Below are 26901 nucleotides of genomic sequence, written 5' to 3'. Positions count from 1 at the left end.
CAAGGCGCAAGCGTAGTAGCCCTGGTGTCGTTTGATAAGCTAGGCAACAGCGCCGCGTGAGTTGTCATCATTACGTAATACCTGCGAGCTCTCGGACTACCGTCTAGAACACTATACTAGAACAAAAGTCTCGTGCCGCCATTTATCAGCACGGCCAGTAGTACGCTGTAATTTGTTGTTCCGTAGCGAGAGCTACACTACGCCAGCTCTTCGAGCCTTCAGCGTGGCACCCCTTGAGCTCCGTAGCCATGAGCCGGTTGGTCACGTGGTGCGGAGCAGCTGCTGCTGCCGGCGAAACAGAGCTGCAACAGCTGTGCGCATGCGCTGTGTCGAGTGTGTGTGGCTGATTAGCGGCTGATTAGCGACGCTCCCCAAGACTCGCGTGCGGCTATCAACGTCTATGAGCCAGCCTTGTTTACGGTTCGCCTTTCCTGCAGTGCATTCCATGCTTACATTATTTCCTCTAACGATCGCATGCAAAGCTGAAGGTCAAATGACGCCTGGATTTGACCTCTAATGGAGGCTCGCCGCAGACGTGGCTTTGTCGTTATACCACTTGACCTGTGGCAGCTGTCACCGCTCGTTCCGCCGCTGTGCCGACCGCTCGCTCTCGCCAAATGTGTCACATGACTAACCACGTGATTCACTCTTGCTGAATAAAGGCCAGCGCTCGCCGCCTAGACACCGCAGAGACATGGAGACAGAAACTGTCACCTGGACGAGTTCTTCGACTAAGCATTGGAGGCTGCTTCTAGCGATCCCTACGACAGACAACGTCACGAAGCCCCGTTGGCTAGAGATAAGTCGCGAAAGCGGGCTCGTACAGTTGATGAAACCGATGAAGAACGGGAGGTACGTCTGGAGAGGCAGCGGGAAAGGGCAGCGGATGCTGCCAACGTCTCCGCGTGGACATCGGCCATTGGTTCAGTTCCCTTTCGCTACGTATAACCAGCCGTGCTGAGCCACAGCCATTTGTTTTTTCGTCGGTAAGTGTTTCGGTGAGCACCTTGAAATGACGGCAGCAGAGACAGACATGAGCCAACTAGGTTTCCGTTGCTCTTTCAGGGAGTTATCGGCTATTTGAAGACATTAATTTTACGCACGTGTTTGTTTTCACTGTACCTGGTCCCTTGCATCCTGGCAAGCTTTCGTAGACTGCTAAAAGGAAATGGCTGATTTTCACAGAAAATGCATTGCATTAGAAAAGATTGCCGCCGATTATGTTACTTCCTAATGCTTAATTTGAGCGCAGCTCCTCAGCTGTTTCAGCTTTTCGATAGGCTGAGGCAAAGAATTCGAGCAAGATATGTATGTACAATTACAGACAACTTGTTATTTTTCACACACACTCCTTCTTCAAGAAACAGTCCACTAACAGAAACACTGCACTAACACGCAGTGGCTAAAGGCGGCGGCTATGCGTTTCGGCTTGGGCGTACCAGAGAAACGGCGCCAGGAGCGCGCGCAGCTAGAGCAGCGCGCTGCCCCGGCTGCGGAGTAGGGTGCCTCGATGCCAGCGCCACCGTCGGCGCAGCGCTGGCATCGAGGCACCCTAGCTGCGGAGCTGGTTACGACGGGCAACGGCGACGCCGCGAAACGCAGGAACGGCCGCCAAAAGAGCTGCACTCTAAGAAAAAAAAAAACAACGCACGAGCTAGCTCGCTTAACTCTTGTGCTTGCAGTGACTTCTTCCAAAGCAACACACTTTCGTTCACTACTACTCCAGCCGAAAACTTCGCAATGCAGCAACTAAGCCGTGATAGGCGAGGTGGAGAACAAAGAGCCTCGTAATGAACAGCGCTTGACAGCGCAGTCTCTAGTAGACACGAAGTACTTTTGTTATTTGCAAACTCCTTGTCTTCATGCTATAGATCGTGACAATATGACTTGGCTGGTTAACTCGGAAGAAAATAAAAATGGCATCGCTCAAGACCCATGCATTGCGGCTGATTTTCTCCGAAGAAAATGTTTGCATATGAAGCGGTCGGATCCAAACCGATGTCTAAGTTCCTGCAACCGCCATTGAGGTCTCTGCTGACGGGGCGGTGAAGCTAGTTCTAGCAACGCTATGGCCATCTTATACTCCGTTTCATACATAGCAGGCAACGCTGCCAAAGCTAGCGCGCCTGTTCGCGCAGGCTAAGTCCGCACGCAAAAAGTAGTTCGCCACACAACCAATGCGAACGCAAACATATTTCGTAGCGACAAATATTAAGTGCCGTGACTGGCACCTCCTTGACTTCGTTTTACCTCTTGCCACATTTTCGCCCTGCGACTCGTCGAGATTTCGAGAAGCAAAAAGTGCACGTGGCGGTATGATACGCGGCTGGTAGGTCGAATCGGCCCTACTCAATCCGCGCCCAAAAAGTAGTTCTCTTCGTGAAAACTATGGCCAGAGAGCCCGAACACTGAGTGCCTCACAGCTTCAACTGTCATTTTCAATGCTACCACATCGTTTTATACCGCTGTTTGTATTCGTCCAAACAATGACCGGAGTTTCGAGAAGAACGAATGATACGTGGCGGAGTAATATAGTTTCGCGGACCTCCTACTTCAGCAACCTCCGCAGCGTTGCCTGCTATGTATGAAACGGAGTATAGATACGCGCATGAGAGATATCCTTGCACGGCACGTACTGAGTGCATGTGGCTCTATCCTTATCTGTCCCGCGTTTCAGTGAAGTTGGAAGCTTGCTCAATTTGTTTGGCGTGGAAAACAACACCGAATTTGTTCGCAATCACAACGCACTTTACGCGTTACGTCACGCATTCGCCCCTAGCAACAACTGCTGCTCTTCGAAGGGCGAAGGGACGCCCGGCTCCAACATGCTCAACTATATCAGTAGCCGATAGCACGCTCCGGGGTGCTGGCGGCGAATAAAGGTCCGTGAATGAGTTTCATAATCGTAGTGCTAGCCTGTCGCATGGCGTTCCTGGGATAACAATCTTCAGCACTTTGTGCCCCACATCAGTTTGCACATGCCGATAGCGATTGCGTATGATATAAAGACGATCCCCAGGTAGCGCAAGGTAATGGGGTAATGGGTAATGGGGGATCCCCAGGTAATAATAATAATAGAGATTTATTCATCAAAACGATGAAAAGGGCCGAGGAAAAAAGCCAGCAAGGCTTGACGAGCCCTCGGCCCCTCCACATACAAAGGCATCAGGGGAACAAAGAATACATATTGTGCATGGGACCCAATACCGGAAATGGATGGCTTCACTGTGGTCCTTGGTATGACCGACCTCTGCCATTACATTTCCAGTGTTGGGCCAATATTCTGATATTCCAATATTGGGCCAATTTCCAATATTAAATGTTTCATTGTGGTCCTTTCTGAACGTTGCTATCACGGCGTGAACGTTATCACGGCATGCTGACAAACGGGCTCAAAGCACCAGATGACTCCAAGGGCGGAAGTGCCTCGCTGTTCTATGTCGGCGCTGCATTGCCCTGATTATCCAGGGCGACACACATTTCAGCGTTTACATTCAATAAAGCAAGGTGGGGTGAGACTTTGAAAATGAGTTTTAAAAGTTGGGTGTGCAGCAGTTGTAATAAAACCTATGGGTATAAAATTTTGCTAGGAATATAAAAGATAGACGCAGCCTGCATCACAGCTCTAAACTAGTTTTAAAGTTGTTTAGTATTTTTATTTTGTTTTGATTTTTTCAAGTAATGTGCCTTTTTCTTAAAAATCTACTGTCCACAGAGTGTAGAACTTTTGTACGAAATTAGCAACCAAAGCTTTACGCAAGTTAAATTAAAATTATGCGCTGCTAACAAACACTATATTTGTTGTTTTTATATTTGTCGTTGCGATAAAACTGCCACATATGAATGGTTGTAAGAAAAATACAAATGCATCTAGGCTATTGATTCTCGTTCCAGTTTTGCAAATGCCATTAATTACCATCGGTGAAAAATTTTGTTTTCTTATTACCTATGGGTCCCGAGAAAAAGGTACCCAAACCTCCAAGAATGGTGTTTTGAGAAAAACGCCAGTGTAGTCTCTGAAAACATTTTTATTCATCAGCACTTCACTTTGCAGCAGACGGCCCCATGAGCTCTTTATGTTGCCACATCAAAAGAAACGGTATGTTATGGTATGAGGGGTTTAACATTGGTTGGTTTAAGCGACTTAACGTCTCAAATCGACTCAGGCAATGATGGACGCCGTAGTCGAGGGCTCCGGATAATTTCAACCACCCGGGGTTTTTCAACGGGCACTGACATCGCACAGCACACGAGCCTCTAGCATTTCGCTTCCATCGAAATGCGACCGCCGCGGCCGGGATCGAACCCGCGTCTTTCGGGTCAGCAGCCCAGCACCATAACCACTGAGCCACCGTGGCGGCGTCTTTAACATTCGAAAGCTGAACATTTGCTCTGAGAGAGCTGTAATGGAGGGCTCCTGATTAAATTAGACCAACTGGGGCTTTGTAGGGGCACTGCAATCGTATAGTACGCGGCCGTCTACATTTCACCTCCATCGAAATGGCCGAAAGCGTCATTAAGCTCAAGCAGCCGAAAGACACCACGGCAAGTGTCAAAAATTGGCAATGGCTTATCTTGGCTATGCCAGGATATACATAGCGCAAGACACAGCTGGCGAAGCCAGCGGAGGCCAGCACAACGACGAGGCACGCGGTGTGACGTCATAGCAAACGGCGGCGGCTCCATGGCAAGGCGCGCGGTGTGACGTCACGCTAGATGGTGCGGCGAACGCGCGGCGTCTGCCAGCTGCGGCGGTTGCTAGGCAACAGCTCAAGGTCGGTCTCTGTGCCTCCTCGGAGCACCGCCACAGCGAAATCGCAAGTTCGTGGCCAATGTAGCTTTCGCTACGAAAATTTGAGGAAGAACTTTAACTCCGCGTTAAGTCTATGACGCGATAGCGTAATGAGTTAATGCCCATATATCCAGAATTTCATTCTCTTCTTTACATTCATACATCCGTGGGTAGCCACTGTCCTGCGATCGCAGGTGCTCCCAGCGGTGGGCCTTGTGCGGCGCAGGTTGCTCTTCCCGAGCGAAAAATCACTAACTGCCACCTGCCATCGTGCGCTGGTTGTGATGACGTCGCAGTGTCACGTGACCTCGATGGCCCACCTGCCAGAGTCTTGCTCACGATTTTTCTGACACGCCGAAGGCGGATTTGCTGTATAACGGGACCTTGAAAATATCGGGTTATAGCGAAGTTTTAACCACGCAATTTAAGCAGTTCAAGTGAAGTGAAAGTGTTTTATGGAGGCAAGTACAGATGCCTAGGAGGCAGACATAAAGGCTACCTTTATGCTGTGTTCAATAGTTTTGTTTATTGCGAATTATTACGTGACACTTTAGGTTGTAAGGATCCGCCAATAATATGAATTGCGAAAGTTTGCGCGAATAAGGTAGAGATGGCCGCCAACTCCAGCTGCACCGCATCCTTCTAAATCGTGGAAATATTTAAAACTGGGAATCCTTTGAGTATATGCGATTGTGTTCAGGAATGTCAAAACAGCGCTAAATTCTACACAAACCACACAGAAAGACGGACAGTACAGCGCCCATCCTCTCCTTCTTTGTGTGGTTTGTGTAGAATTTAGCGCTGTTTTTACTTTCCTGAACACAATGTCACACCAACTAGCCCAGCAAAATGTACTGTTATTGTGATTATCGATGCACACGATGAAAAAAAAAATCTCAGTTCCGTGTTCACTGAACTTCCTTTCATGGGTACAAGTACACAGCTACTAGCGCTGCCATTAAACACCTCTCGGCGCAAATACCGACAGAAGCAGAGAGACTGTCAACATTTTACTGTGGCTGGCTTCATACTGTACAGAGGGCAAAACACATGCCTAGAACAACCAAACTGTGTGTTCCGGAGCTCCCAAAGCCGCTGCGATCAAGAAAGGAAAAAAATACGATGAAATTCTAAGAGTTTAAGTGCACATGTTTACATCCAGATAATTTTTAACTATATCTTATCGCTAGTTATCACGCGATACGCCCGAAACACGCTCAGAGCGTGTTCTAGACATGCGTTTTGCCCTCTGTACCTACAATCTAGAATTGCGCTTTGAAAACGGGCATGAAGTATTACGAAAGGAAACAGGATACAAAGCGGTATAGCACTGGCCGGACTGGTAATTCACGGATTAATTTCTAACGCCGCGTCACGCGCAGACCGAGATGGAGGAGATACGTCCGCGACTGTCGCCTTGACAACAAGCGGCGGGTTGCAAAGATAAGAGCGAGCCTTGCGAGGGGCCCGCTTGTCGTGGGATTCTTTCAGTTGCAGGTTGCCGCGAACGGTGCTTGGAAGCATGCAGTACACGTTGGTCGGATTTTCAGCGGAGCTCGACTGGAAGCCCCTGTGCTTTGTGAAGCCTCTTCCGCCGAACAGGGTGTGCGGTGGGTGCGGTTTGGTGCGCCCGAAGTCCGCGCTGCTCCTGTGCGGGCACACACTTTGCAACTGCTGCTACGAACAGTGCGCCAAAGAAAGCCTACACGTCTGTCCTTTCGACGGCTACGAGTGCGAGGACGAGGACATCGAATGGAGGGAATTCTCAGTCGAGGAGCTGCTCAAAAGACAGGTAAGCAAGGGCGGAAGTGGGCGTTTTTGTATTGATATTACACCGCTACACGGATACCCTTACTGCGTGCTTAGTGGACATCGTTGGTATGGTAGCATATCGAAAATGAAGTGCCTATGTCGAGGAGCCTTGCTTCTCGAATTTAGATTAATGTACAAGGGTATCGAGGTGTCTCTCAGCGGCACCGGCAACTTGTTTTCTCATAGAGGAAAATATTGCTCAAAACTGACTACATGGTAGAGAACACTTGCAATGCACAATAAAAATATCACAGAAACAAGAAATTAGTAATGTGAATAGAACGTTAAGAGATCGGAAGCGGGCGAAGTGGGTGAGGGAACAAACGCGGTTTGCTGACATCCTAGTTGAAATCAAGAGGAAGAAATGGGCTTGGGCAGGGCATGTAATGCGAAGGCAAGATAACCGCTGGTCCTTAAGGGTAACTGAGTGGATTCCAAGAGAAGGCAAGCGTAGCAGGGGCGCCAGAAAGTTAGGTGGGTGGATGAGATTAAGAAGTTTTGCGGGGTTACGGGGGCTGCTGCTGGAAAAGGATAGGGTTAATTGGAGAGGCATGGGAGAGGCCTTTGCTCTGCAGTAAGCGTAGTCAGGCTGATGATGATTGATGATGATGAAATGTTACCGAAACTGACGTCAGTCATAAGAGACATGTTTGCCGGGAACCTCTTGTTTTGCTTATTAAGGCGAACTCACAAGGGCAGCTTGGCGTTTTGCTGCATAGCCGACTAGTCTCTTGCACAAGAAATGACTACAGGGCACACAAGAGTTAGGTGGGCGGGGATGAGATTAAGAAGTTTGCGAGGATACGGTGGCCGCAACTGGCGAAGGACAGGGTTAATTGGGGAGACGTTGGAGAGGCCTTTGCCCTGCAGTGGGCGTAGTCAGGCTGATGATGATGATGAATGTGAGCAGCCAGTGCCGGGAAAGAGGGCAGGATATTTCAGTTTAAAACAACAAACTGTCAATCACTGTTATGCAAAGGCAACTCCGTATGTGGTTTTACCGAGAAAATATCCCGTCAATGATCGCGTAATGTACTGTCGCGATCACAATATTGCGGGACGTGGGAAAGCGTTCTGCGCCACCTAACTGCGTTCTGCGCCACCGAACGGCACATCGGCGCTCTTTCGCCCCTTGCGGGCATCTCTGTGCCGTCACTCCTACCTTACGCGCACCGTATACGTAGCTAACAACCGGCCCCAGGCGCCGCATCGGTATCTGGCAAGCATCTCCCTAAGCCGCTGATAGGTGAAGCAGATCGCGGGTTGCCTTTCGCGGCGCAGCGACTCTTGGTAAAGAAGAGGGAGCGTACACTTATGTTTTCTGTTTATTATCGGCCTCCTCGCAGGCGTGACCATCAATTTTCAACGGTCAAGCGCTGAACGAACGGGCCACACGGCTCCGAATGCCGGGATGACCAACTGCTTATGAATGCGAGGAGCGTTGGTATACCAAGCCTTCCGCGAAAAATACGATTACGTGAAACAGAAAGAGGAAAAATATAACAATGTTCGGCAACAATTCCCTCAGGTGTGTCACGCGTGACCTGCACTCTGCGAAGCTAATGCCCCGTGAACTTGGCCTCGGCGTTGCTTACTGGTTGTAGTTGATAAAGGGGGGGGGGGGGGGATGGAAGCTTCAGAAGTCACCGTTTTGGGGAAGTGTCACTCATAGTGTGAACGCAGCAAAACATAGAGCACGCCACTGCGGGCCCCTTCCCCTTTACGCAAGCTGCTTCGCGAAAAGCGGCAACTATCTGTTTCGCCCTTCTCAGCGGCTGGAGCGAACGCTAGCCAGATATTTAAGCGGCACCTGGCGCCGGTTCCGATCTACGTCCGCCGTGCGAACCGTAGGAGTAAGAGTAAAGAGATGCTTGCGAGCACGGTTGCGAGGAAAGAACGAGCGGGAGTGCGACGTTAGGTGGCGCGGATTGCAGTTTCGCCACGCTTTCCCACGTCCCGCAATATTGTGATCGCGACAGTACCTTGGCATGACAACAAAATCCCTGGTGAGGACGGGGGCTGGGAAGTCGTAACAGCTATTGTCGTTTCACGTCTTTAAGAGCCGGCAATGGGTTCCCAAAGAGCAGTGATGTTTTGGCCTCAATACATTCTGTGTTGAGTGCCTGCTGCTTCGTGCTGACGTTTAATACGCTCTCGCACCAGCGCGGCCCTCCTAGCCCGAAACTCGCCCGAGACGGGACTTCTCGAAGTCGAAGGTTCGCCCTTTGCGCGCAGTCGCCGCTGTTGCCGCTGCGAGCACTTCGTTATAGTGACTTCGTCGTCCGCCGTTCCTCGGTGTGCTTGCGCCCCCTATCGGCGTCTCGCTCGGCGGCGGCGGTGAAAAACTTTTATCGATACGGAGGCCTAAAGTAAAGACAAAGTACAACTGGATCCTCCGCAAGTGTCCTCCGCAAGTACAAGTGTCCTCCGCATGGCTCATATATATGACAGCGGCATGCCATCTGCTGCGCCATATTCGGTTTATTTTGTTTCTCAGGCCACGCGCCTTGGGAATATTGGTTGCACTCCCTGTTACTGAGCCCTACGTTTCCGAGGTGCAGCCCCTCGGGGGGTAGCGAAATCATAGAACCGATTGTATCGGCTAATGGTGTCGATGACCTTCGCGGCTGCGATAGCGAGCGCGAGGTGCGGAATCGCTGCGCGCATGAAGGTTTTCACGGCTAGTCCAGCAGCTCGAGATTGAAAATTGATTGAAAATTAGCTTCCGAGGAAAGGAAATGGCGCAGTATCTGTCTCGCATATCTCGGTGGACACCTGAACCACGCCGTAAGGGAAGGGAGGAAGTTGCGAGTGAAAGGAAGAGAGAAAGAGATGCCGTAGTGGAGGTCTGCGGTATAATTTCGACCACCTGGGGATATTTAACGTGGGATGGCAGCCCACGCGGCGTTATGGCCTTGCTCAGCTTGTGCCACCACGCAGGTCTGTGCGTGCTCCTCTTTGGGGCTTCTTTCGCGCCCTGTGCTGGCTTCGCGCACTACGAGACTACGAAAGTGACCTCCGCGATCAGCTCCGGCAGCGCTTGATCGCGAAGGCCACGCACCGAAGACTGTTATTGACGCATGCACCACTCTAGTGGCGGTGCATCTGCTAGGACCTTTGCTCAAATCGTTTCGATACCATCCTAAAGACAGGATTGCGCGCATATACCTGGTTTAACTAAGTTAATTTTATTTTATTTTTTGCGGTTACGCTACCGCTTACCTTAGCCATTGTTTTTCGCTCATGCGCGCCTGTAAAAGTATTATATAGTACCCGAGTGCTTTTTATTTTTCATATGTCCCGCGCGCACAGTCGGCTGTCGCGTTAAATTTTGCTCAATACGGCTCGTTCGATGTACTGAGCAGAGTCATTAAAAAAAAAAGCATAAACCGAAACATTAAAGTAACTCTTTCAAGTATGAATGAAAAATGGCAGCGCTTTTCAATTTCCATAAGACCGAAGCGAACGTTACTAGAACCTAGTCTAGTAACGTTGGCCGCAGCACTCTTTAGTAATGGCGATCAACCGCACACTGTTTTCTTTTGAAAATGTTTGCGTTAAGCCAACATTTTCTATGCACTTAGCACATCGCGATAGCGGTTTGACATAGCATCCACTGCACCGGCACGTACCCGTTTCTTGTGAATGACGTGAAATTATCAGTGTGAGGTAAGGCGCCGGGATACAGAAAACTGGGTATCTTCGCCAGGGTTTCCGAATATGAACGCTTTTTTTTCGTTTCTGCATTAATGTTTGTTTACAAAGGAAACTGTCCAGGAGTAGTTCCGTAAATGAAAGGTGTAATGATTTTTTGAGAATTCGAGGCTACTCTAGAATTCGAATCTATGAAGCTTAGTATATATAAGTTGGGGAAGGAGCCTGTCTGTAGCTTCCGCCATTTTGCGGCTTCTTCCTTGCTTAGCAATACCGCGCCACATGCCCTTGGTGCGAAGCGAGGCCAACACTATACCACATAACATGGGAATGCGACAGAAACATATCGTTCCACAAACACGACACACCAAGTGCGGAGCAATGGGAGAGCCGGCTCACCAGCTGCGAGCTAGAGGCCCAAAGGGCACTCATAGCACACGCAAGCGAGGTGGCCAGACTCAGTGGAGCCCTGGACTAGGGGACCACCCAAGGCTAAGGAGGCAACCTCAAGACTTGAAGAGAAGACTTGAAGAAGACCTCCACCGCAGGCTAAATCTTATAAATCAATAAAGTTTCTACTCACTCACTCTATGAAGCTTTAGGTAAAGCATGCAAAGTAGTTTTGCGCTAGCGTTCAAAATGGTGACGTAATCACCGATTAAAACTGCGACGATGTTGAGGTTTCCCCTCACTACGCTGGAGGACTGCGGGAAAACTCGTGGTGACGTCATTGTTGCCGAAATTTCAGATGTCCGCTGCCTTCGTCTGCATGCGGCCGTGCGTCTTTCGGTGTCGCCAAACAACACTTCCTAAGCTTCCCCTTCGAAGCCATTCGTTTTCTTATTGAAAAAACCACTTCTTAACTGGAAGCTTATCCCCACCGTAAGTGACGTCATCATTGCAGCGTTCTTCCTGTCGCTTTGCACTGCACAAAAGTCCGAAAGCCGACCCCGCTTTAGTCGACAATTGCGTCAGTATTTCAAATGCTAGTGCAAACAGATTTCGCATGCTTTATCTGCAAGTGCACACATTGGGCTCGTTTAAACTCGTTGGATTCTAAGACCTATTCAGCTGCCTTTTAAAGCATAACTAAGACTCAGTATATACAATGCTTTGTTTTCAGGTGATGTGTTGGAACCAAGAAAGCGGGTGCAAGCACGTGACGGCTGCTTCAGGGATCGCCCAGCATTTCCAGCGTGAATGCGGACACCACACCGTTCGATGTCCCAAGTGCTCCGCCACCATTCTGTGTTGCGGTGTAATTGCACACCTGAAATCGGGATTCTGTGACTCGGTTACTGCTCTGGCACCAGATTCCGGACAACAATCCAGATCGAAGGACGAACAGGGATTTTTAACTGTTTTCCGGGGAGGACTAGAAAAACAGGCGAGCGAGATGAAGGAATTCCTGGGCGAAATCGTCGGTGGCATCAGGGCACATGGTGATCGACTCAACGAAATCTCTCATGGCATAAACAGTTCAAAAGAAACCCTGAGACAAGATCTAGCGGATGGAACCAAGCAAAGCAATGAAAGTTTGGCCCAGGTCATGTGTGAAATCAACGCGTCCAACAAGCAACTGGAAATTTTCTCCGCAAGCGTCGATGCAGCCAACCTTTCTGGAAGCGTTAGGAGACTGGAGAAAGCAATGAAAGATGAACTGGCTCTTTTGGCGAATGAAATGCGAGACCAATTTTTGAAGGTTGCAGCCGCCGTCGAAACAGCGAAGACTAGAGGGAACGAAAACGCTGAGTTGGCTATTGGTCACATCAAACTCATTTTGAGACATTCAGAATTGAGCATTTCACAGTGCGTGTTTTTTGTAAAAGATGTGACAACCCTTCAAAAGAAAGCTCTCGAGAATGGATACGCTGAGTACGAGAACGAGAAGGTGTATTTGCGTGGCTACTGCATAACACCTGGAGTCCAGCTGAGAAAAAACAGTGAAGCGGTGACACTTCGTCCGTGGATGCGCCTAAACAAGGGCGACATGGACGACGTTGTTCAGTGGCCATTCGAGCACAAGATCAGGATGAGCGTGATGCATCCCAAACAAGGCGAAGAACGCACGTGCGAGGGGAAAACTACTCGTTGGCGAGAGAACTACAAGAGACCAACATCGTCAAGTAACGGACCCATTTATTTAACTTCGTCGCTTAATCTCAATGACCTCATTAACGACGGTTACGTGGAAGACGAGCAGCTTCGTGTAAAATGGGAGTTACTTCCATAAATGGTGCTTGACAGAAGAGAGGTTTGATGGGGCTGGAGCGCAATTTGAGCTGCATCAGTTGAATCAATGTTGCTGTGCGTAGCGGTGGTATCCAATAAGGCTTTCTTAGCAACGTTTTCATGAAAAATAATTTTCTTTTTTACCAACTGTGTGCCGGTAATCCTAAGTTCAACAATACAGCTATGTCTGCGTCCTTCTTGGCAACAATACCCTGTGGCAAAGAATAAAGCATTTGTTTGAACAAGAGTGTCCCTGTTTTTTCCGGAGTAAAAGAATGCGCCATTCCTAAAACCACGTTAATTTTTCCACTGCGGAGGATTTGCTTCCCTTACGGTGCAAATTGTCTCCACAGCGCAATTTCAACGGTTTATTAAGTATGAACTGCTTTCAGATCCCGACGTTGTCTTGCGGAGGGTGCCCTTTGGGCCAGTACAGAGGACATGGCGGCTGACCTAAACGAACCTTGGCGAAGCTTTCGCCACCTGGTGCTGCGTGTTACGCTTTCGCCGGAGCGGCGCATGCGTCAATACCAGCATCTTCTTGGTCCCGTGGCAGGCGAAGCAATCGCTCGGCGCGGAGTAGCCAAAGTTTCTCCTTGCAACCCGCAAGGCGCAAGCGTAGTAGCCCTGGTGTCGTTTGATAAGCTAGGCAACAGCGCCGCGTGAGTTGTCATCATTACGTAATACCTGCGAGCTCTCGGACTACCGTCTAGAACACTATACCAGAACAAAAGTCTCGTGCCGCCATTTATCAGCACGGCCAGTAGTACGCTGTAATTTGTTGTTCCGTAGCGAGAGCTACACTACGCCAGCTCTTCGAGCCTTCAGCGTGGCACCCCTTGAGCTCCGTAGCCATGAGCCGGTTGGTCACGTGGTGCGGAGCAGCTGCTGCTGCCGGCGAAACAGAGCTGCAACAGCTGTGCGCATGCGCTGTGTCGAGTGTGTGTGGCTGATTAGCGGCTGATTAGCGACGCTCCCCAAGACTCGCGTGCGGCTATCAACGTCTATGAGCCAGCCTTGTTTACGGTTCGCCTTTCCTGCAGTGCATTCCATGCTTAAATTATTTCCTCTAACGATCGCATGCAAAGCTGAAGGTCAAATGACGCCTGGATTTGACCTCTAATGGAGGCTCGCCGCAGACGTGGCTTTGTCGTTATACCACTTGACCTGTGGCAGCTGTCACCGCTCGTTCCGCCGCTGTGCCGACCGCTCGCTCTCGCCAAATGTGTCACATGACTAACCACGTGATTCACTCTTGCTGAATAAAGGCCAGCGCTCGCCGCCTAGACACCGCAGAGACATGGAGACAGAAACTGTCACCTGGACGAGTTCTTCGACTAAGCATTGGAGGCTGCTTCTAGCGATCCCTACGACAGACAACGTCACGAAGCCCCGTTGGCTAGAGATAAGTCGCGAAAGCGGGCTCGCACAGTTGATGAAACCGATGAAGAACGGGAGGTACGTCTGGAGAGGCAGCGGGAAAGGGCAGCGGATGCTGCCAACGTCTCCGCGTGGACATCGGCCATTGGTTCAGTTCCCTTTCGCTACGTATAACCAGCCGTGCTGAGCCACAGCCATTTGTTTTTTCGTCGGTAAGTGTTTCGGTGAGCACCTTGAAATGACGGCAGCAGAGACAGACATGAGCCAACTAGGTTTCCGTTGCTCTTTCAGGGAGTTATCGGCTATTTGAAGACATTAATTTTACGCACGTGTTTGTTTTCACTGTACCTGGTCCCTTGCATCCTGGCAAGCTTTCGTAGACTGCTAAAAGGAAATGGCTGATTTTCACAGAAAATGCATTGCATTAGAAAAGATTGCCGCCGATTATGTTACTTCCTAATGCTTAATTTGAGCGCAGCTCCTCAGCTGTTTCAGCTTTTCGATAGGCTGAGGCAAAGAATTCGAGCAAGATATGTATGTACAATTACAGACAACTTGTTATTTTTCACACACACTCCTTCTTCAAGAAACAGTCCACTAACAGAAACACTGCACTAACACGCAGTGGCTAAAGGCGGCGGCTATGCGTTTCGGCTTGGGCGTACCAGAGAAACGGCGCCAGGAGCGCGCGCAGCTAGAGCAGCGCGCTGCCCCGGCTGCGGAGTAGGGTGCCTCGATGCCAGCGTCACCGTCGGCGCAGCGCTGGCATCGAGGCACCCTAGCTGCGGAGCTGGTTACGACGGGCAACGGCGACGCCGCGAAACGCAGGAACGGCCGCCAAAAGAGCTGCACTCTAAGAAAAAAAAACAACAACGCACGAGCTAGCTCGCTTAACTCTTGTGCTTGCAGTGACTTCTTCCAAAGCAACACACTTTCGTTCACTACTACTCCAGCCGAAAACTTCGCAATGCAGCAACTAAGCCGTGATAGGCGAGGTGGAGAACAAAGAGCCTCGTAATGAACAGCGCTTGACAGCGCAGTCTCTAGTAGACACGAAGTACTTTTGTTATTTGCAAACTCCTTGTCTTCATGCTATAGATCGTGACAATATGACTTGGCTGGTTAACTCGGAAGAAAATAAAAATGGCATCGCTCAAGACCCATGCATTGCGGCTGATTTTCTCCGAAGAAAATGTTTGCATATGAAGCGGTCGGATCCAAACCGATGTCTAAGTTCCTGCAACCGCCATTGAGGTCTCTGCTGACGGGGCGGTGAAGCTAGTTCTAGCAACGCTATGGCCATCTTATACTCCGTTTCATACATAGCAGGCAACGCTGCCAAAGCTAGCGCGCCTGTTCGCGCAGGCTAAGTCCGCACGCAAAAAGTAGTTCGCCACACAACCAATGCGAACGCAAACATATTTCGTAGCGACAAATATTAAGTGCCGTGACTGGCACCTCCTTGACTTCGTTTTACCTCTTGCCACATTTTCGCCCTGCGACTCGTCGAGATTTCGAGAAGCAAAAAGTGCACGTGGCGGTATGATACGCGGCTGGTAGGTCGAATCGGCCCTACTCAATCCGCGCCCAAAAAGTAGTTCACTCTTCGTGAAAACTATGGCCAGAGAGCCCGAACACTGAGTGCCTCACAGCTTCAACTGTCATTTTCAATGCTACCACATCGTTTTATACCGCTGTTTGTATTCGTCCAAACAATGACCGGAGTTTCGAGAAGAACGAATGATACGTGGCGGAGTAATATAGTTTCGCGGACCTCCTACTTCAGCAACCTCCGCAGCGTTGCCTGCTATGTATGAAACGGAGTATAGATACGCGCATGAGAGATATCCTTGCACGGCACGTACTGAGTGCATGTGGCTCTATCCTTATCTGTCCCGCGTTTCAGTGAAGTTGGAAGCTTGCTCAATTTGTTTGGCGTGGAAAACAACACCGAATTTGTTCGCAATCACAACGCACTTTACGCGTTACGTCACGCATACGCCCCTAGCAACAACTGCTGCTCTTCGAAGGGCGAAGGGACGCCCGGCTCCAACATGCTCAACTATATCAGTAGCCGATAGCACGCTCCGGGGTGCTGGCGGCGAATAAAGGTCCGTGAATGAGTTTCATAATCGTAGTGCTAGCCTGTCGCATGGCGTTCCTGGGATAACAATCTTCAGCACTTTGTGCCCCACATCAGTTTGCACATGCCGATAGCGATTGCGTATGATATAAAGACGATCCCCAGGTAGCGCAAGGTAATGGGGTAATGGGTAATGGGGGATCCCCAGGTAATAATAATAATAGAGATTTATTCATCAAAACGATGAAAAGGGCCGAGGAAAAAAGCCAGCAAGGCTTGACGAGCCCTCGGCCCCTTCACATACAAAGGCATCAGGGGAACAAAGAATACATATTGTGCATGGGACCCAATACCGGAAATGGATGGCTTCACTGTGGTCCTTGGTATGACCGACCTCTGCCATTACATTTCCAGTGTTGGGCCAATATTCTGATATTCCAATATTGGGCCAATTTCCAATATTAAATGTTTCATTGTGGTCCTTTCTGAACGTTGCTATCACGGCGTGAACGTTGTTATCACGGCATGCTGACAAACGGGCTCAAAGCACCAGATGACTCCAAGGGCGGAAGTGCCTCGCTGTTCTATGTCGGCGCTGCATTGCCCTGATTATCCAGGGCGACACACATTTCAGCGTTTACATTCAATAAAGCAAGGTGGGGTGAGACTTTGAAAATGAGTTTTAAAAGTTGGGTGTGCAGCAGTTGTAATAAAACCTATGGGTATAAAATTTTGCTAGGAATATAAAAGATAGACGCAGCCTGCATCACAGCTCTAAACTAGTTTTAAAGTTGTTTAGTATTTTTGTTTTGTTTTGATTTTTCTAGTAATGTGCCTTTTTCTTAAAAATGTACTGTCCACAGAGTGTAGAAACTTTGTACGAAATTAGCAACCAAAGCTTTACGCAAGTTGAATTAAAATTATGCGCTTCTAACAAACACTATATTTGTTGTTTTTATATTTGTCGTTGCGATAAAACTGCCACATATGAATGGTTGTAAGAAAAATACAAATGCATCTAGGCTATTGATTCTCGTTCCAGTTTTGCAAATGCCATTAATTACCATCGGTGAAAAATTTTGTTTTCTTATTACCTATGGGTCCCGAGAAAAAGGTACCCAAACCTCCAAGAATGGTGTTTTTGAAAAACGCCAGGATAGTCTCTGAAAACATTTTAAGCATGAAATGCTTTTAGCTCCCGTTGTCGGCAGTGTGGTGACGTCACGCCGAGACCGAGAGCCATCATCCGGGCACTGAATTCCAGTCATCCGGGCTCTAAAACGAGAACATCCGGGCACCGTACGAGACTTAACGAGATTTAACGAGACTCTCTAAGCTCTCCTACGCGACCGGCATGCAAGCGCCGGTTGGTCTCCAAACGAGACAAAAAATAACTGCTGCCAGTGCCTTCTCAATGTTTATCAAGATATCAGTGGAGCTGTGGGTTTGATAATGCACGGAATTATAATTTCCGATTTCTAATAACGCATGCAAAAAGCACATAAATGCCATGTTGCACTTCGTTGTCGTACGTGATCCGGGGGAGAAGCGCTGCGTTCAAAGGTCAAGGCATCGCGCCGAACGGATGGTGGCGTTCCTTCCTTCCTGTACGGTGCGGTTCGGGTGTCCACCGAGATGACATTAGGCCCGTAAACATTTCATGCTTACTCTACTCTCGTTTACGGGAGAGGCAGAGATTTTTTTATTCATCAGCACTTCACTTTGCAGCAGACGGCCCCATGAGCTCTTTATGTTGCCACATAAAAAGAAACGGTATGTTATGGTATGAAGGGTTTAACATTTATTGCATGGTGTAAGCGATTTAGTCTCTCAAATCGACTCAGGCAATGATGGACGCCGTAGTGGAGGGCTCCGGATAATTTCGACCACCCGGGGTTTTTCAACGGGCACTGACATCGCACAGCACACGAGCCTCTAGCATTTCGCTTCCATCGAAATGCGACCGCCGCGGCCAGGATCGAACCCGCGTCTTTCGGGTCAGCAGCCCAGCACCATAACCACTGAGCCACCGTGGCGGCGTCTTTAACATTCGAAAGCTGAACATTTGCTCTGAGAGAGCTGTAATGGAGGGCTCCTGATTAAATTAGACCAACTGGGGCTTTGTAGGGGCACTGCAATCGTATAGTACACGGCCGTCTACATTTCACCTCCATCGAAATGGCCGAAAGCGTCATTAAGCTCAAGCAGCCGAAAGATACCACGGCAGGTGTCAAAAATTGGCAATGGCTTAGCTTGGCTATGCCAGGATATACATAGCGCAAGACACAGCTGGCGAAGCCAGCGGAGGCCAGCACAACGACGAGGCACGCGGTGTGACGTCATAGCAAACGGCGGCGGCTCCACGGCGAGGCGCGCGGTGTGACGTCACGCCAGATGGTGCGGCGAACGCGCGCCGTCTGCCAGCTGCGGCGGTTGCTAGGCAACAGCTCAAGGTCGGTCTCTGTGCCTCCTCGGAGCACCGCCACAGTGAAATCGCAAGTTCGTGCCCAATGTAGCTTTCGCTACAAAAATTTGAGGAAGAACTTTAACTCCGCGTTAAGTCTATGACGCGATAGCGTAATGAGTTAATGCCCATATATCCAGAATTTCATTCTCTTCTTTACATTCATACATCCGTGGGTATCGACTATCCTGCGATCGCACGTACTCCCAGCGGTGGGCCTTGTGCGGCGCAGGTTGCTCTTCCGGAGCGAAAAATCACTAACAGCCACCTGTCATCGTGTGCAGGTTGTGGTGACGCCGCTGTGTCACGTGACCTCGTTGGCCCACCTGCCAGAGTCTTGCTCACGGTTTTTCTCACAACGCCGAAGGCGAATTTGCTCTATAACGGGACCTTGAACCTATCGGGTTATAGCGAAGTTTGAACCACGCAATTTAAGCAGTTCAAGTGAAGTGAAAGTTTTTTATGGAGGCAAGTACAGATGCCTAGGAGGCAGACATAAAGGCTACCTTTATGCTATGTTCAATAGTTTAGTTTATTGCGAATTATTACGTGACACTTTAGGTTGTAACGATTCGCTAATAATATGAATTGCGAAAGTTTGCGCGAATAAGGTAGAGATGGCCGCCAACTCCAGCTGCACCGCATCCTTCTAAATCGCGGAAATATTTAAAACTGGGAATCCTTTGAGTATATGCGATTGTGTTCAGGAAAGTCAAAACAGCGCTAAATTCTACACAAACCACACAGAAAGACGGACAGTACAGCGCCCATCCTCTCCGTCTTTCTGTGTGGTTTGTGTAGAATTTAGCGCTGTTTTTACTTTCCTGAACACAATGTCACACCAACTAGCCCAGCAAAATGTACTGTTTTTGTGATTATCGATGCACACGATGAAAAAAAAAATCTCAGTTCCGTGTTCACTGAACTTCCTTTCATGGGTACAAGTACACAGCTACTAGCGCTGCCATTAAACACCTCTCGGCGCAAATACCGACAGAAGCAGAGAGACTGTCAACATTTTACTGTGGCTGGCTTCATACTGTACAGAGGGCAAAACACATGCCTAGAACAACCAAACTGTGTGTTCCGGAGCTCCCAAAGCCGCTGCGATCAAGAAAGGAAAAAAATACGATGAAATTCTAAGAGTTTAAGTGCACATGTTTACATCCAGATAATTTTTAACTATATCTTATCGCTAGTTATCACGCGATACGCCCGAAACACGCTCAGAGCGTGTTCTAGACATGCGTTTTGCCCTCTGTACCTACAATCTAGAATTGCGCTTTGAAAACGGGCATGAAGTATTACGAAAGGAAACAGGATACAAAGCGGTATAGCACTGGCCGGACTGGTAATTCACGGATTAATTTCTAACGCCGCGTCACGCGCAGACCGAGATGGAGGGGATACGTCCGCGACTGCCGCCTTGACAACAAGCGGCGGGTTGCAAAGATAAGAGCGAGCCTTGCGAGGGGCCCGCTTGTCGTGGGATTCTTTCAGTTGCAGGTTGCCGCGAACGGTGCTTGGAAGCATGCAGTACACGTTGGTCGGATTTTCAGCGGAGCTCGACTGGAAGCCCCTGTGCTTTGTGAAGCCTCTTCCGCCGAACAGGGTGTGCGGTGGGTGCGGTTTGGTGCGCCCGAAGTCCGCGCTGCTCCTGTGCGGGCACAAACTTTGCAACTGCTGCTACGAACAGTGCGCCAAAGAAAGCCTACACGTCTGTCCTTTCGACGGCTACGAGTCCGAGGACGAGGACATCGAATGGAGGGAATTCTCAGTCGAGGAGCTGCTCAAAAGACAGGTAAGCAAGGGCGGAAGTGGGCGTTTTTTGTATTGATATTACACCGCTACACGGATACCCTTACTGCGTGCTTAGTGGACATCGTTCGTATGGTAGCATATCGAAAATGAAGTGCCTATGTCGAGGAGCCTTGCTTCTCGAATTTAGATTAATGTACAAGGGTATCGAGGTGTCTCTCAGCGGCACCGGCAACTTGTTTTCTCATAGAGGAAAATATTGCTCAAAACTGACTACATGGTAGAGAACACTTGCAATGCACAATAAAAATATCACAGAAACAAGAAATTAGTAATGTGAATAGAACGTTAAGAGATCGGAAGCGGGCGGAGTGGGTGAGGGAACAAACGCGGTTTGCTGACATCCTAGTTGAAATCAAGAGGAAGAAATGGGCTTGGGCAGGGCATGTAATGCGAAGGCAAGATAACCGCTGGTCCTTAAGGGTAACTGAGTGGATTCCAAGAGAAGGCAAGCGTAGCAGGGGCGCCAGAAAGTTAGGTGGGTGGATGAGATTAAGAAGTTTTGCGGGGTTACGGGGGCTGCTGCTGGAAAAGGATAGGGTTAATTGGAGAGGCATGGGAGAGGCCTTTGCTCTGCAGTAAGCGTAGTCAGGCTGATGATGATTGATGATGATGAAATGTTACCGAAACTGACGTCAGTCATAAGAGACATGTTTGCCGGGAACCTCTTGTTTTGCTTATTAAGGCGAACTCACAAGGGCAGCTTGGCGTTTTGCTGCATAGCCGACTAGTCTCTTGCACAAGAAATGACTACAGAGCACACAAGAGTTAGGTGGGCGGGGATGAGATTAAGAAGTTTGCGGGGATACGGTGGCCGCAACTGGCGAAGGACAGGGTTAATTGGGGAGACGTTGGAGAGGCCCTTGCCCTGCAGTGGGCGTAGTCAGGCTGATGATGATGATGAATGTGAGCAGCCAGTGCCGGGAAAGAGGGCAGGATATTTCAGTTTAAAACAACAAACTGTCAATCACTGTTATGCAAAGGCAACTCCGTATGTGGTTTTACCGAGAAAATATCCCGTCAATGATCGCGTAATGTACTGTCGCGATCACAATATTGCGGGACGTGGGAAAGCGTTCTGCGCCACCTAACTGCGTTCTGCGCCACCGAACGGCACATCGGCGCTCTTTCGCCCCTTGCGGGCATCTCTGTGCCGTCACTCCTACCTTACGCGCACCGTATACGTAGCTAACAACCGGCCCCAGGCGCCGCATCGGTATCTGGCAAGCATCTCCCTAAGCCGCTGATAGGTGAAGCAGATCGCGGGTTGCCTTTCGCGGCGCAGCGACTCTTGGTAAAGAAGAGGGAGCGTACACTTATGTTTTCTGTTTATTATCGGCCTCCTCGCAGGCGTGACCACCAATTTTCAACGGTCAAGCGCTGAACGGACGGGCCACACGGCTCCGAATGCCGGGATGACCAACTGCTTATGAATGCGAGGAGCGTTGGTATACCAAGCCTTCCGCGAAAAATACGATTACGTGAAACAGAAAGAGGAAAAATATAACAATGTTCGGCAACAATTCCCTCAGGTGTGTCACGCGTGACCTGCACTCTGCGAAGCTAATGCCCCGTGAACTTGGCCTCGGCGTTGCTTACTGGTTGTAGTTGATAAAGGGGGGGGGGGGGGGGGGGATGGAAGCTTCAGAAGTCACCGTTTTGGGGAAGTGTCACTCATAGTGTGAACGCAGCAAAACATAGAGCACGCCACTGCGGGCCCCTTCCCCTTTACGCAAGCTGCTTCGCGAAAAGCGGCAACTATCTGTTTCGCCCTTCTCAGCGGCTGGAGCGAACGCTAGCCAGATATTTAAGCGGCACCTGGCGCCGGTTCCGATCTACGTCCGCCGTGCGAACCGTAGGAGTAAGAGTAAAGAGATGCTTGCGAGCACGGTTGCGAGGAAAGAACGAGCGGGAGTGCGACGTTAGGTGGCGCGGATTGCAGTTTCGCCACGCTTTCCCACGTCCCGCAATATTGTGATCGCGACAGTACCTTGGCATGACAACAAAATCCCTGGTGAGGACGGGGGCTGGGAAGTCGTAACAGCTATTGTCGTTTCACGTCTTTAAGAGCCGGCAATGGGTTCCCAAAGAGCAGTGATGTTTTGGCCTCAATACATTCTGTGTTGAGTGCCTGCTGCTTCGTGCTGACGTTTAATACGCTCTCGCACCAGCGCGGCCCTCCTATCCCGAAACTCGCCCGAGACGGGACTTCTCGAAGTCGAAGGTTCGCCCTTTGCGCGCAGTCGCCGCTGTTGCCGCTGCGAGCACTTCGTTATAGTGACTTCGTCGTCCGCCGTTCCTCGGTGTGCTTGCGCCCCCTATCGGCGTCTCGCTCGGCGGCGGCGGTGAAAAACTTTTATCGATACGGAGGCCTAAAGTAAAGACAAAGTACAACTGGATCCTCCGCAAGGGACCTCCGCAAGTACAAGTGTCCTCCGCATGGCTCATATATATGACAGCGGCATGCCATCTGCTGCGCCATATTCGGTTTATTTTGTTTCTCAGGCCACGCGCCTTGGGAATATTGGTTGCACTCCCTGTTACTGAGCCCTACGTTTCCGAGGTGCAGCCCCTCGGGGGGTAGCGAAATCATAGAACCGATTGTATCGGCTAATGGTGTCGATGACCTTCGCGGCTGCGATAGCGAGCGCGAGGTGCGGAATCGCTGCGCGCATGAAGGTTTTCACGGCTAGTCCAGCAGCTCGAGATTGAAAATTGATTGAAAATTAGCTTCCGAGGAAAGGAAATGGCGCAGTATCTGTCTCGCATATCTCGGTGGACACCTGAACCACGCCGTAAGGGAAGGGAGGAAGTTGCGAGTGAAAGGAAGAGAGAAAGAGATGCCGTAGTGGAGGTCTGCGGTATAATTTCGACCACCTGGGGATATTTAACGTGGGATGGCAGCCCACGCGGCGTTATGGCCTTGCTCAGCTTGTGCCACCACGCAGGTCTGTGCGTGCTCCTCTTTGGGGCTTCTTTCGCGCCCTGTGCTGGCTTCGCGCACTACGAGACTACGAAAGTGACCTCCGCGATCAGCTCCGGCAGCGCTTGATCGCGAAGGCCACGCACCGAAGACTGTTATTGACGCATGCACCACTCTAGTGGCGGTGCATCTGCTAGGACCTTTGCTCAAATCGTTTCGATACCATCCTAAAGACAGGATTGCGCGCATATACCTGGTTTAACTAAGTTAATTTTATTTTATTTTTTGCGGTTACGCTACCGCTTACCTTAGCCATTGTTTTTCGCTCATGCGCGCCTGTAAATGTATTATATAGTACCCGAGTGCTTTTTATTTTTCATATGTCCCGCGCGCACAGTCGGCTGTCGCGTTAAATTTTGCTCAATACGGCTCGTTCGATGTACTGAGCAGAGTCATTAAAAAAAAAAAGCATAAACCGAAACATTAAAGTAACTCTTTCAAGTATGAATGAAAAATGGCAGCGCTTTTCAATTTCCATAAGACCGAAGCGAACGTTACTAGAACCTAGTCTAGTAACGTTGGCCGCAGCACTCTTTAGTAATGGCGATCAACCGCACACTGTTTTCTTTTTGAAAATGTTTGCGTTAAGCCAACATTTTCTATGCACTTAGCACATCGCGATAGCGGTTTGACATAGCATCCACTGCACCGGCACGTACCCGTTTCTTGTGAATGACGTGAAATTATCAGTGTGAGGTAAGGCGCCGGGATACAGAAAACTGGGTATCTTCGCCAGGGTTTCCGAATATGAACGCTTTTTTTTCGTTTCTGCATTAATGTTTGTTTACAAAGGAAACTGTCCAGGAGTAGTTCCGTAAATGAAAGGTGTAATGATTTTTTGAGAATTCGAGGCTACTCTAGAATTCGAATCTATGAAGCTTAGTATATATAAGTTGGGGAAGGAGCCTGTCTGTAGCTTCCGCCATTTTGCGGCTTCTTCCTTGCTTAGCAATACCGCGCCACATGCCCTTGGTGCGAAGCGAGGCCAACACTATACCACATAACATGGGAATGCGACAGAAACATATCGTTCCACAAACACGACACACCAAGTGCGGAGCAATGGGAGAGCCGGCTCACCAGCTGCGAGCTAGAGGCCCAAAGGGCACTCATAGCACACGCAAGCGAGGTGGCCAGACTCAGTGGAGCCCTGGACTAGGGGACCACCCAAGGCTAAGGAGGCAACCTCAAGACTTGAAGAGAAGACTTGAAGAAGACCTCCACCGCAGGCTAAATCTTATAAATCAATAAAGTTTCTACTCACTCACTCTATGAAGCTTTAGGTAAAGCATGCAAAGTAGTTTTGCGCTAGCGTTCAAAATGGTGACGTAATCACCGATTAAAACTGCGACGATGTTGAGGTTTCCCCTCACTACGCTAGAGGACTGCGGGAAAACTCGTGGTGACGTCATTGTTGCCGAAATTTCAGATGTCCGCTGCCTTCGTCTGCATGCGGCCGTGCGTCTTTCGGTGTCGCCAAACAACACTTCCTAAGCTTCCCCTTCGACGCCATTCGTTTTCTTATTGAAAAAACCACTTCTTAACTGGAAGCTTATCCCCACCGTAAGTGACGTCATCATTGCAGCGTTCTTCCTGTCGCTTTGCACTGCACAAAAGTCCGAAAGCCGACCCCGCTTTAGTCGACAATTGCGTCAGTATTTCAAATGCTAGTGCAAACAGATTTCGCATGCTTTATCTGCAAGTGCACACATTGGGCTCGTTTAAACTCGTTGGATTCTAAGACCTATTCAGCTGCCTTTTAAAGCATAACTAAGACTCAGTATATACAATGCTTTGTTTTCAGGTGATGTGTTGGAACCAAGAAAGCGGGTGCAAGCACGTGACGGCTGCTTCAGGGATCGCCCAGCATTTCCAGCGTGAATGCGGACACCACACCGTTCGATGTCCCAAGTGCTCCGCCACCATTCTGTGTTGCGGTGTAATTGCACACCTGAAATCGGGATTCTGTGACTCGGTTACTGCTCTGGCACCAGATTCCGAACAACAATCCAGATCGAAGGACGAACAGGGATTTTTAACTGTTTTCCGGGGAGGACTAGAAAAACAGGCGAGCGAGATGAAGGAATTCCTGGGCGAAATCGTCGGTGGCATCAGGGCACATGGTGATCGACTCAACGAAATCTCTCATGGCATAAACAGTTCAAAAGAAACCCTGAGACAAGATCTAGCGGATGGAACCAAGCAAAGCAATGAAAGTTTGGCCCAGGTCATGTGTGAAATCAACGCGTCCAACAAGCAACTGGAAATTTTCTCCGCAAGCGTCGATGCAGCCAACCTTTCTGGAAGCGTTAGGAGACTGGAGAAAGCAATGAAAGATGAACTGGCTCTTTTGGCGAATGAAATGCGAGACCAATTTTTGAAGGTTGCAGCCGCCGTCGAAACAGCGAAGACTAGAGGGAACGAAAACGCTGAGTTGGCTATTGGTCACATCAAACTCATTTTGAGACATTCAGAATTGAGCATTTCACAGTGCGTGTTTTTTGTAAAAGATGTGACAACCCTTCAAAAGAAAGCTCTCGAGAATGGATACGCTGAGTACGAGAACGAGAAGGTGTATTTGCGTGGCTACTGCATAACACCTGGAGTCCAGCTGAGAAAAAACAGTGAAGCGGTGACACTTCGTCCGTGGATGCGCCTAAACAAGGGCGACATGGACGACGTTGTTCAGTGGCCATTCGAGCACAAGATCAGGATGAGCGTGATGCATCCCAAACAAGGCGAAGAACGCACGTGCGAGGGGAAAACTACTCGTTGGCGAGAGAACTACAAGAGACCAACATCGTCAAGTAACGGACCCATTTATTTAACTTCGTCGCTTAATCTCAATGACCTCATTAACGACGGTTACGTGGAAGACGAGCAGCTTCGTGTAAAATGGGAGTTACTTCCATAAATGGTGCTTGACAGAAGAGAGGTTTGATGGGGCTGGAGCGCAATTTGAGCTGCATCAGTTGAATCAATGTTGCTGTGCGTAGCGGTGGTATCCAATAAGGCTTTCTTAGCAAAGTTTTCATGAAAAATAATTTTCTTTTTTACCAACTGTGTGCCGGTAATCCTAAGTTCAACAATACAGCTATGTCTGCGTCCTTCTTGGCAACAATACACTGTGGCAAAGAATAAAGCATTTGTTTGAACAAGAGTGTCCCTGTTTTTTCCGGAGTAAAAGAGTGCGCCATTCCTAAAACCACGTTAATTTTTCCACTGCGGAGGATTTGCTTCCCTTACGGTGCAAATTGTCTCCACAGCGCAATTTCAACGGTTTATTAAGTATGAAATGCTTTCAGCTCCCGACGTTGTCTTGCGGAGGGTGCCCTTTGGGCCAGTACAGAGGACATGGCGGCTGACCTAAACGAACCTTGGCGAAGCTTTCGCCACCTGGTGCTGCGTGTTACGCTTTCGCCGGAGCGGCGCATGCGTCAATACCAGCATCTTCTTGGTCCCGTGGCAGGCGAAGCAATCGCTCGGCGCGGAGTAGCCAAAGTTTCTCCTTGCAACCCGCAAGGCGCAAGCGTAGTAGCCCTGGTGTCGTTTGATAAGCTAGGCAACAGCGCCGCGTGAGTTGTCATCATTACGTAATACCTGCGAGCTCTCGGACTACCGTCTAGAACACTATACCAGAACAAAAGTCTCGTGCCGCCATTTATCAGCACGGCCAGTAGTAC

At 49.5% G+C, this 26901-nt stretch overlaps 2 protein-coding genes across 2 annotated transcripts; both read left to right on the top strand.

Moving 5' to 3' along the window:
• The first annotated feature begins 5726 nt into the window (after positions 1 to 5726).
• LOC149329562 (uncharacterized) lies at positions 5727 to 12735 on the top strand. Its single transcript, XM_089560301.1, has 2 exons — positions 5727 to 6584; positions 11382 to 12735. The coding sequence occupies exons 1-2, from the start codon at positions 6315 to 6317 to the stop codon at positions 12489 to 12491; spliced, it is 1380 nt and encodes a 459-aa protein (XP_089416427.1). The 5' UTR covers positions 5727 to 6314; the 3' UTR covers positions 12492 to 12735.
• A 7198-nt stretch (positions 12736 to 19933) lies between these two features.
• Positions 19934 to 26376, top strand: LOC149329561 (uncharacterized). The gene is made up of 2 exons (XM_089560302.1): positions 19934 to 20218; positions 25023 to 26376. The coding sequence occupies exons 1-2, from the start codon at positions 19949 to 19951 to the stop codon at positions 26130 to 26132; spliced, it is 1380 nt and encodes a 459-aa protein (XP_089416428.1). The 5' UTR covers positions 19934 to 19948; the 3' UTR covers positions 26133 to 26376.
• Positions 26377 to 26901: the final 525 nt, after the last annotated feature.

Source organism: Amblyomma mixtum, chromosome 9 (genome assembly GCF_055824585.1).
Source record: "Amblyomma mixtum isolate Tamu chromosome 9, ASM5582458v1, whole genome shotgun sequence".
NCBI classification, from domain to species: domain Eukaryota; kingdom Metazoa; phylum Arthropoda; class Arachnida; order Ixodida; family Ixodidae; genus Amblyomma; species Amblyomma mixtum.
The sequence above is the reverse complement of the archived record's forward strand: the minus strand, read 5'-3'. Positions and strand labels throughout refer to the sequence as shown.

Bases quoted from the DNA above. Each gene is read 5' to 3' on its own strand.
- LOC149329561 (XM_089560302.1), top strand. From the start codon at position 19,949: ATGCAGTACACGTTGGTCGGATTTTCAGCGGAGCTCGACTGGAAGCCC. The intron at 20,219-25,022 runs GTAAGCAAGGGC...CTTTGTTTTCAG, and splicing joins AGGAGCTGCTCAAAAGACAG to GTGATGTGTTGGAACCAAGA.
- LOC149329562 (XM_089560301.1), top strand. From the start codon at position 6,315: ATGCAGTACACGTTGGTCGGATTTTCAGCGGAGCTCGACTGGAAGCCC. The intron at 6,585-11,381 runs GTAAGCAAGGGC...CTTTGTTTTCAG, and splicing joins AGGAGCTGCTCAAAAGACAG to GTGATGTGTTGGAACCAAGA.